The 12,011-nt window shown below is 40.5% G+C and overlaps 1 protein-coding gene across 2 annotated transcripts in view; it reads right to left on the reverse strand.

Moving 5' to 3' along the window:
- Nucleotides 1-12,011, reverse strand: part of cwc27 (CWC27 spliceosome associated cyclophilin) — a 303,583-nt gene that overhangs the window by 286,954 nt on the left and 4,618 nt on the right. The window contains exon 2 of one of the 2 annotated variants that reach the window (XM_041193079.1): nt 9,639-9,735. In XM_041193079.1, coding sequence (XP_041049013.1) covers nt 9,639-9,735 — 97 coding nt within the window. Of the gene's footprint in view, nt 1-2,803; nt 2,901-9,638; nt 9,736-12,011 lie in introns of those variants that run through there. The other variant, XM_041193086.1, reaches the window with a different exon arrangement.

The raw sequence follows: 12,011 nt of genomic DNA on the forward strand, positions 1-12,011 counted from the left end.
ATTTCAATGGACACTGGAATTTCAGAAGTCATTCGAGAGTTTGAAAACTGTATTAACTACGACACCAGTGTTGGCAGTGCCCAATTATGCCAAGCAATTCAAGTTGGCTGTTGAGGTAAGTGATATAGGCGTTGGGGCTGTGCTGTTACAAGAAGATGACTCTGGAATTGAAAAACCGATAGGATATTTTTCACAGAAACAGAATGTACAACAGTGAAGATATTCAACAATCAAAAAAGAGAATTTGAGTTTGGCGTTAGCATTGCAGCATTTTGAAATTAATGTTGCAAACAATTAATCAGAAACGATTGTTTACACAGACCATAATCCTTTGAAGTTTTTGGACAAATTTCGTGACAAAAGCACAAGACTTTTCAGATGGAGTCTATTATTACAACCATTTAATCTATGTATTATACATGTTGCTGGAAGAGAAAATCTGTTTGCAGATGCATCAAGAGTTTGAAGCTTAAAGGAAATTTGGGATATTTAAAAAGAAACCTGGACACTGAACTGGAGTGATTTCTGTTGATACCAAGGACTTGTGTGTATATATATATATATATATATATATATATATATATATATACACATACACACACACACATATACACATATTTATGTTATTGCATGCATTTGGTATTGTAATAATATGAGTAGGAGATAGTGTGAGGTGGGTTATTAAACCGAAGCCATCTTTTAGAATTATGAGATTCATTTTATAATAAGGAAGAGGATGTCACGAAGCTATTAATGTATATATTTTGGAAAATAGTGTTCTTTTAAAATAGAGGTTTAGTCTGTGGGTCTATCTTAATTGGATTAAAGCCAGCTAGTCTGGGTGCTTTGATGGGTACTAGTTTTGATACGGAAGAGAGATAGCATGTACTTGCATTTTGAATAGAGCGTTCAAGAAGTGGGGTGAAAATTTTACGCCTATCTAGCAGATACCAAGCCATATATTTATATTACTAATAAAATTGGTACTACGAAAGGGGTTTCATTGTTAAAAGATGGAGTCCAAAGAGGCTGGTGAGACAATGAGAATTTGAATTCAATCAGTGGTAGTAGGTATAACTTCAGTAGTTTTCAGGTATGCAGAGAAGAGGCAATATAAGATCAGAAGGCAGCTGCAAGCCTCCAAGTGGCTCCACAATGAAAAGAACCTCATTTTAAATTTGTAAGGTAAAAATGCTTTGCCTGGTGTTATCTTAAGTCTATGGGTTCCTGTTACCTTAATGGAGATTAGTTTGGGAATTTGTTAAAAGTCATGACAATGGTAAATTGTAGCCATGTGTATATATTTTTAATCTGTGTAAATTAATAAAATGTTTCAAATGGTTTAATGTAAAACCTCAAGAACTGATGGTCTGATTCCTGAATTTAGAGTTATATTTCAAACATAACACTTAAAAATTATAGGTTATGACAGTTGTTTAAAGTTTCCCTCTGGAATTTTTTAAAATAACTCTGCTTGACCAACTGCATCGGTCATAACACTTATCATTCACATTTTCCTATTTCCCAATTCCATAACCCTCATCATTTGTCTACAAAGTGCAAACTCTCCCTCAGATCCTTTCTGAATTGCCTCACCAACTTTCAAGTCCCTAATTTTTTTCACGGAATGTGGGCATCGCTGGCTAGGCCAGGATTTATTGCCCACGCCTAATTGCCTTTGGACAGGTGATAGTGAGCCATCTTTGTGAATCGCTGCTGTCCATGTGGTGTAGGTACACCTTGTTAAGTGATTTATTTGTACTTCTTTCAATTTAGTATATGGCAGTTGGTGCTTACAATGTGGTGTCCTCTACACTGGGAAGACTAAATGCAGACTGTGAGATCGCTTTATGGAACATCTCCATTTAAGCAGAGCCCTGAGCTTTCAATCGCCTGTCATTTCAATTCTCCAACTCGCTCCTATTCTGACCTCTCTGTCTTTGGCCTGCTGCAGTGTTCCAATGAAACGCAACACAAGTTTGAGGAACAGCACCTCACCTTTCCAATGGGCACATCATTGAGTTCAACAATTTTAGATCATGACGTCTGCCCCCATTTGTTTCGTGTTTCAGTTTTTTCTCTTGTTTCTCACTTACTTCCTTTAATTTCGGTTGACATGGCAGCTATTCTGCCGTTCACACCTTCTCTAGACACATCTTTTGTTTCTTTACTTGTCCCATTACCATTCCCTTTGGCCTTACACCATGAAATGTTTTGGCTTTTAATCTCTCCCGTCCTCCACCCTATCACAGACCTTCCTTTTTGTTCTTCTTCCCATCTTCCCACTTTCATTTGTTCAAAACCTCTTACATTTCTAATTTTCCCAGTTTTGTTGCAAGTTCACAGACTGAAACGTAAACTCTGTTTCTCTCTCCACAGATGCTGCCAGACATGTTGAGTATTTTCAGCACTTCCTTGTTTTATTTCAAATATTTATATTTGGCTTTAAATGCCTCCATGCTCTATTTCCATTCAACCACCTCCAGCCTTACCTCCCTTTCTACGTCTGTCAAACTTCTGACTTTGGCATCTTGTGTCTCACTATTTGCAACTGACCCTTCAATTACCTTGACTCTATTCTTTGTAACTATCTCCCTAAACTATCATGCCTTACTATTTCTTTGTCCTTCTTTAAAATCCTTCAAAAAACCCACCTTTTCAACCTAACCTTAAATCACCTCATCTCAATGCCACAAGTCCATTCTTTATATAAATTCTCCATTAAACATTTTATGCATTAAAGTTGCTGTATAAAATGGAAGCTGTTGTTACAATTCACATTACTGCAACACCGCATACTTCCCTTCTATGGCAGATAGCAACCTCTTAGTCACCACTAGTCCCAGCTCCAGATGGTTTACATCAGGGGATTTAGAGGAAGTAGGTTGGAACATTGCAGATGCCCTAATCTTCCAAAGTTCTCTCAATTCAGGAACCGTTCCTTTAGAGTGGAAAATGCACACGTCACAACACCGTTTAAGAAAGATGACAGAGGGAAACTAGAAAACTATGGACCCATTAGCCTAACATCTGTTGTCGGAAAATTGCTAGTGTCTGTTGTTAAGGAGAGGGTGACTGAACACCTTGAAAGTTTTCAGCTGATCAGAGACAGTCAACATGGATTTGTAAAGGGCATATCATGTGTAACTAATTTTTAAAGAGCTGACTAAAGTAGTGAACACAGGAGTGTCTAATCATGTTACTTATGTGGACTTTCAGAAGGCATTTATTAAACTTCCTCATAAGAAGCTATTAGTTGAAAGTGAAATTCATGGGAATGAAGACTATTATTGACCTGGTTAGAAAATTAGCTAAATGGTGTGAGACGGAGTCAGGAGAATTGGCAGTTACTCTAAATAGCTTTATGAGAGGGTGATATCCTAGTCTGCACTGGGGCCTCAATGGTCACTATATTTATTAATGACTTAGATGATGGCTAGATGGCCACATATCCAAATTTGTCTAAGACACAAAAATAGATGGCAGTCTAGATGGAAGCATGAGATTACAAAGAGGTATTGGTAGATTAAGTGAATGACAAAACTGCACGAAATAGGTTTCAGTGTAGAGAAATGTGAGGCCATCCACTTTGGATTTTAAACAGACAGACCAGGGTACGTTTTAAAATGGAGAAAAGCTGGTTATAGTGGAGATCCAAACAGACTTGGGATGCAGGTACAGAGATCATTAAAATAAAATGAACAGGTACAGAAAATAATCAAAAAGACTAATGGAATACTGGCCTTTACATCTAGAGAACTAGAGCACAAGTCATGCAAAGTCATGCTTCAGCTATACAAAACCCTGATTATTGTTTTTGTTTTTATTTTTGTTTTTATCCGCAGTTTTTTTGTTTTTATCCCTGATTAGATAACATCTGGAGTACTGAGCAGTTCTGGGCATTACACCTTAAGAAGAATATATTGGCCTTAAAAGGTCAGCACAGTTTTACCAGAATATACCTAGGTGCCAAAGTTAAATTACTAGAATTACATGAAGTGATGGTGTTGACTGGAATTTAGAAAGTTTGAACCAAGTTTTCAAGGTATTAAGGACAGCCAATAAGAGGAAACTAGTTTTGCTTGTTGAGGAGTCTAGGACTAGATTGCGCAGTCTAAAAATTAGAGCCAGGCCTTTCAGAAATAAATTCAAGAAACACTTCTCAACACAAAGCATGTTATACGTTTGGAACTCTTCTGCAAATGGCAATTGATGTTAGATCCATTGTTAGGTTTAAGGCGGAGACTGATAGAGTTTTGTTATCCAAAGGTGTTATGGGATATTGAGCAAAGGCAGTTATATGGATTTAAGTTGCATATCAGCCATAATCTCACTGAATGGCAGAACAGGCTCAAGGACTAAATGGCCTATTCCTCTTTCTATGTTCTTGTTTCACTAAATTTTGCACTCCCCAGCAAAGTATACTAGAGGCATAATAATACTTCCTGTGCTCATAGGCTGCTCCAATTACAGGAGGGATTTTTCTTTTTATTTATTCATCGGATGTGGGCGTCACTGGCTAAGCCAACATTTATTGCCTAGCCCTAATTGCCCGTGAGAAGGTGGTGGTGAGCTGCCTTCTTGAACCGCTGCAGTCCATGAGGTGTAAGTACACCCACAGTGCTGTTAGGGAGTTCCAGGATTTTGACCCAGTGACAGTGAAGGAACAGTGACATGTTTCCAAGTCAGGATGGTGTGTGGCTTGAAGGGGAACTTCCAGATGGTGGTGTTCCCATGAGTCTACTGCCCTTATCCTTCTAGATGGCAGTAGTCATGAGTTTGGAAGGTGCTGTCTAAGGAGGCTTGGTGATTTCCTGCAGTGCATCTTGTGCATTAGTGGTGGAGGGAGTGAATGTTTGTGGATAGGGTGCCAATCAAGCAGGCTGCTTTGTCCTGGACAATGCCAAGCTTTTTGAGTGTTGTTGGAGCTGCAGTCATACAGGCAAGTGGAGAGTATTGCATCGCACTATTGACTTGTGCCTTATAGGTGGGGGACAGGCTTTGGGGAATCAGGAGGTGAGTTACAAGATTCTTAGCATCTGACCTGCTCTTGCAGCCACAGTATTTCTATGACTAGTCCAGTACAGTTTCTGGTCAATGGTAACCCCCAGTGGGGGATTCAGCAATCGTAATGCCATTGAATGTCAAGGGTGGTGGTTAGATTCTCTCTTGTTGGAGATGGTCATTGCCTGGGCACTTGTGTGGCTCGAATGTTACTTGCCACTTGTCAGCCTAAGCAAGTTAGGAGTTTAGAATTCTATTCTGCAAATGGGAATTGATGTTAGATCCATTGTTAGATTTAAGTCAGAGATTGATAAATTTTTGTTATTCAAAGGTGTTAGGGGATGTGGATCAAAGGTGGGTATATGGAGTCGAGTTGCATATCGGTTCTTGATGCATGTGGACATGGACTGCTTCAGTATCTGAGGAGTCAAAAATGATGCTGAACATTGTGCAATCATCAACGAACATCCCCACTTCTGAACCTGTGATGGAAGGTGGTTCTTTGAGGAAGCAGCTGAAAATGGTTGGGTCTAGGACACTACCCTGAGGAATTCCTGCAGTGATTTCCAAAAACTGAGATGACTGACCTCCAACAACCACAATCATCTTCCTTTGTGCAAGGTATGACTCCAGCCAGTGGAGAGTTCCCCCCGCCACCACCACCACCACCCACACCCCCATGATTCCCATTGACTCCAGTTTTGCTAGGGCTCCTTGATGCCATACTTAGTAATATGCTGCTTTGATGTCAAGGGCAGTCACTCTCACCTCACCTCCATCACAAAATCTGGCACATCCCACATCATGAACAACTAACACAAAGCTGCCTGTGTTATTGGTCAACACAACCCCATTTTTGCCCTTCGTGCAAAAACAATAAGCAGCAAAGACACTGAAAATTATTTAAATGGTGTCAAACTGTTTCTGGCAGCCAATAAAAACTGAAGAGGGCTTTCTTCCTAACACCACTATGGGTATACCCACACCACATGGACTGCAGCGGTTCAAGGTGGCAACTCACCACCACCCTCTCAAGGGCAGTTAGGGAGGGGCAATAAATGCTGGCTTGGCCAGTGACGCCCACATCCATTGAAAGAATAATAAAAAAAATAGGCAAAATTACTTAACTTCAATGTAAGGTCTACACTTACAACAATAAATATTTTTTTCTTTATACAGAATGGATCTGTGGCCTTTTATGTCTTTATTTCACCATAACATACAAGATGAGAAGATTTGAGAGGATCCAAGTCAAAAAAAAGTCTCTTCTGGTACCAAAAGGTGAGTTGATTTATTCTGAAAGCCAAAGTTCCTCCAGTATTATCCAAACAGCCCACAGATGAGATATAACTCTCTTCAGTTGAACAGTGAGAAAACGAAAGCCAGTTTTTGGCCTCTCACCACAAATTCCACTCTCTTGCCACCAGCACCATCCCTTCCCCAGCCACTATCTGAGGTTGAACCAGACTGTTCAGTCTAACTACCCTGTTCATTCCTTTTTGTATTTCTTGTCAGCATTTGGAAAGGCAATTTTTTTTTTAGCGTTGATCTCTAGTTTTCAAAGTCACAGATTATATCCCATGTGATTGTGACAAAGGCTCACTATTCCTCCTTGTCCTTCTTGATCTATCAGCAGCCTCTGACCTGGTTCATCTCCTCCAATACCTCTCCACTGTTGTCCAGCTGGGCGGCGCTGGACCCATTTGGCTCTATTCTTATCTGTCCAATTGTAGCCAGAGTATCACTTGCAATGCCTCCCCTTTCTGCCCCTGCACCGTTACCTCTGGTGTCCCCCAAGATTCTATCCTTGGCACCCTTTGGCGACGTCATCCGAAAGCAAATGTATATTGACAACAAGAAGCTCTACTTCACCATCACCTCTCTCAACTCTTCCACTGGCGCTAAGTTATCAGACAGCTCACTCAATATCCTGTACTGGATGAGCAGAAATTTCCGCCAATTAAAGCCATTGTTTTCGGTCCCCACTCAAAACTCCATTCCCTAGCTACCATCTCTACTTTCACCCTGGCAACTGTGACACTAAACCAGACTGTTTGCATCCGATCCTATGATGAGCTACTGACCACATATCCGTGCTGTCACAAAACCACCCATTCCCACCTCCATAACATTACCCAACTTCACCTGCTTCAGCTGCTGAAACCCTCATTTGATTCCTCTGTTACCTCTAGATTTTACTAAATTCAATGCACTCTTGGTCAGCGTCCCATATTCTACTATCAGGAAACTTGATGTCATCCAAAACTCTGTTGCCTGTGTCCTCAACCACACAATGTTCCATTCCCCTATCACCCCTGTTCTTACTGACTTACACTGGTTCCCAGTCAAGCAACACCTCGATTGTAAAATTCTCATCCTGGTTTTCAAATGCTTCCATAGCTTTGCTGTTCACTATCTCTGTACTCTCCTCCAACCTCACAAGCTTCCAAGAACCTGCGCTCATCTAGTTCTGTCAAGACCCTAAGCTCTGGATTCGACCCTTAGCCTCTACAATTCTCTTTCTTTCTTCCTTTAAGATGCTCCTTAAAACCCACTTTTTTGACAAAGCTTTCGCCATCTGCCCTAATATCACATTATACAGTTCCTGCAAAATGCCTTTGGATGTTTTATTATGCTAAAGGTGCTATATAAGTTGTTGTTGTAGTTGCCTATACCCACTCCATCTCAAATATCACTTACTTCTACTTTCATATCACCTGCTTCCATTCCTACTTTAAACTACTCACTGCTGAAGCCCTTGTAATTTGTTTTATCACTTCCAGACTCAACAACTGCAATGTTTTCCTTTGCCCTCCAACTTGTCCAAAACCCATCCCCAAATCCTACCTCTGAAATTTTCTCCAATACAAAATCTTCCCCCAAATGCTTTGTTCCACTGATTCTAACCCTTTGCCTATCCTCATCTCCCTTTGCCCACCATTGGTTGCTCAGTGACAAAAAAATTTAGTTTGATTGCACAGTTTGGATGATACAAGGGTGAATCAGGTTGAATATAAAAAGTACAGAGAAGTAAAAAAGAAAATAAGAGAGGCAAACAGCATGAGAATAGCTTGGCAGATAACATATAAAGGGAACCCAGGGGTCTTCCAACAGCAAATTAACAGTACAAAGTTTGTTAGAGAAGTGGTGCAGCCTAATGGGACCAACCTGGAGGACTATTGGTGAAGGCAGAAGATACAGCTGAAGTACGAAATGAGCACTTTGCATCAGTATTTGCCAATGAAGAGGACTTTGCCAAAGCAATGGTAAATAAGGAGGTTGTTGGGATACTAGACAAGATAAAAATAGATGAAGAGGGAAAACCAAAAAATCTGACAGCACTTAAGACTGACAGCAAGTGGGCCCAGGTAGGATGGATCCTAAGTTGCTGAGGAGGGAAGTGAGGGTAGAAATTGTGGAGGTGCTGGCCACAATCTTTCAATACTCCTTAGATACAGAAGGCTGGAGGATTGCAAGTGTAACACCCTTGTTCAAAAAAATGGGTGAAAGATAAACCTAGAATTACAGGTCAGTCAGTTTAACAGTGGCAGAGAAGCTTTAGAAACAATAATCCGAGAGAAAATTAACAACCACTTAGACTAGAGAAGGACAGTCAGCACAATTTGTTACGAGCAAACCATGTTTGACTAACTTGTGTTTTTCTGATGAGGTAACAGGGAGGGTGGAGGAGGATATTGCAGTTGATGTCATGCATATGAACTTTCAAAGGGCATTTAATAAAGTACCACATATTAGGCCGGTTAGCAAAATTAAAGTCCATGAGATAAAAGAGGCAGAAGCAACAAGGGTACAAAATTGGTTAAGAGATAGAAAACAGAGACTTGTGGTGAATTGATGATAGCTGTTATGGTCACCAATTCTGAGACTCACATTATATTCGAGATATTAAATGAATTTAAATTCCACCAGCTGCTGTGTTGAGATTTGAACGCATGTTCCTAAAATATTACACTGAGCCTCTGAATTACTAGTCCAGTGATGTTACTACTCCACAATCATCTCCTCATGAAGCAGAAAAATATTTGAAGAACAAAGGAGTGGAACTAACTAACAGAATCTTTGAATATTTTTAAGGCAGAGGTAGAGAGATTCTTGATAAGCAAGGGGATGAAAGGTTATCGGGGGTAGGCAGGAATGTGCAGGTGAGGTTAAAAATCAGATCAGCCATGATCTTAGCGAATGGTGGAGCGGGCTCGAAGGGCTGAGTGGCCTACTCCTACTCCTAATTAGCATGTATGTATGTACATATGAATTGTTCTTTGAAAGAATCTGCACAGATCTGATAGACCAAATAGCTTCCTTCCGTGGTACAGTCCTTCTGACGGCACAAGATGGTTGCAAAAATTATACTTAAAGGAACACATCCTTACTCATGTTATCAGGAACTATTTTAATAAATGTTTTAGGGATTCATCTGATGAAACAATTTGTGCATAAAAATTGATATTAACAGTAATAGTCATCAGGGTTGCAAAAATTAACACCAGCAATATCCTGATTTCAATATCAAACACATCCTCAATAACGCAATCAGAGTAAACCTTCGCTTCACTTTACCAAATGGGGGAAAAAAACTGCCCATATTGATAACCGTTGCAATTTTTGAAAAATACCTTCCAAGCAGAGTTGGATAAAGTTTCTGCATGCTTTTGGTGCCTCTTTGGACCATAACTCTATATCAATGTCACCTGCTGTAGTCTTCAAAAGGACCTGAAAAGTAAAATTCCACAATGATGAACATGGTCTGATCTCCAATTTATCAACATTACAGTGAAATCACGAGGAGTCAAACTCGGATGACATGAAATACTGATTATGTAAAAGGTGGCAATCATTCCTGCTGGCAGAATACCAAATCCCATAGAAAGATGCCCGTGGTGAGCCGAAATTCCGCACTGGTAACACTGGATTAGCCAAACTTGTCTAAAATTGTCATACAACCATGCTGACTAGAGTGAAGTTAGACCTCAAGAGCACAACATCATGGAGTGCTGGAAAAACCATCATATGACATCGAGATCTTCCTGTGAAAGGATGTGCAAAACCTGAGAGTATGGCTAAACCTGTGAGAAAGTTAAATGTGTTGTCAACTGGAGAGAAGGAGATGATGATACAGCAAGTGTAAAACTGTGGCATGAAATGGAAAGTGGACATCGCAAAGGAGTGGGAGATTCCACCATCAAGTTCGCCCACCATTATGAAACACAAAGTAAACATCTTGGAACAGTTCGACAAACAGGCATTCTCTCCAGCAAGGAGGAGGAGGAGAACAGCTGCCTATCCCGACATTGCTAAAGCTCTACTAACATGGTTCAATGCAGCCTGAGCCAGTGCTACAAAGGCCGTAGAGATGCTCCGGGATAGCACGAAAACATGTTTGAACCATAGAAAAGTTCCAGCACAGAAGGAGGCTATTTGGCCCATCTTGTCCATACCAGCCCGAGGATACCCAGGTGCCCTTTCTAATCCCACCTTCCTGCACCCGGCCCATAGCACTGCAGCTTACAGCACTTAAGGTGCAGGTCCAGGTACTTTTTAAAAGAGTTTAGAGTTCCTGACTCTACCACCAACTTGGGCAGCGAATTCCAGACACCCTCTACCCTCTGCGTAAAAAAGTTCTTCCTCATGTCCCCCCTACACTTTCTGCCACTTATCTTGAATCTGTGTCCCCTGTTCTAGAATTCTCCAAGGGAAACAATTTTATCCTGTCCACTCTATCTATTCCCCTTACATTTTTGTACACCTCAATCAAGTCGCTTTTCAGCCTTCTTTGTTCTAAGGAAAATAACCCCAACCTATCCAATCTCTCCTCGTAGCCACACTTTTCTAAACCTGGCAACATTCTTGTAAACCTCCTCTGCACTCTCTCCAGAGCTATTACTTCCTGTAATGTGGTGACCAGAACTGCACACAATACTCCAGTTGTGGCCTCACCAGTGTTTTATACAATTCCAAAATTATATCCTTACTTTTATATTCTATACCTCTGCCAATGAAGGAGAGCATTCCATATGCCTTCCTTACAACCTTGTCTACTAGAACTGGGGCCTTCAGGGACCTGTGTACTTGTACGCCAAGATCTCTCACTTCATCTACCCCTCTTAGTATGTTCCCATTTATTGTGTAATCCCTGTAACTGTTTGACCTCCCTAAATGTATGACCTCACACTTCTCTATGTTAAAATCCATCTGCCACTTTACCGCCCACTCCACTAACCCATCTCTATCGTTTTGGAGATTATGGCTATCCTCTACACTATCCTCTACTCGGCCAATCTTTGTGTCATCTGCAAATTTTCCAATCGTGCCCCCCACGTTCATGTCCAAATCATTAATATATAACTGCACTGACAACATGGCAAACTGTATCAGGCACATCCGAAAACAGCACGCTCAGCAGAAAAAGATTACCGAGTTTTTCTGGAACTAAGTCCAGTTCTTTTTCAATGTCAGGTCATTGTAAGGTGCAAACAAATTGAATAAATACTTTTTCTCACATTTACTGCTTTATTGTGTTTTCATTTGATACTTGAATCTATTGTTCTTGACACAGGCTACGTTTGTAGGCATATCAGGTTCCAGAGAGAAGCATTCAGATGAGAAAGGGCCCTCCTCAACTATTACAAAGCTATGCTTAACATGGGTTTGGAGGCGTTCCCCTGGGATTTGACTCATCAAAATTTTACTGAATATAGTGCTCTAATATTTCACATCATTTGTTAGGTTACTCTTTGGGACCTAGGATTGCATTCTGAATCAAAATTGAAATTTCTGTACCATATTCTTCTTAGTTCTTCTTTCAAGACAATTATTAAATTAAGAAGCACTTCGTAATTGCCTAATACTCCCTGATTCAATATATTGGCAGGATTTTGGAGTCAGCGGCGAAACAATGACTCTCGCCCCTCATTGAGCATACAGCTGCCTACAGACTTTTCACTGGCTTTTGAGCAGTAATTTAAGATACCAGGAGATCATTTCAGCAC

Source organism: Carcharodon carcharias, chromosome 1 (assembly GCF_017639515.1).
Source record: "Carcharodon carcharias isolate sCarCar2 chromosome 1, sCarCar2.pri, whole genome shotgun sequence".
Classification (NCBI taxonomy): Eukaryota; Metazoa; Chordata; class Chondrichthyes; order Lamniformes; family Lamnidae; genus Carcharodon; species Carcharodon carcharias.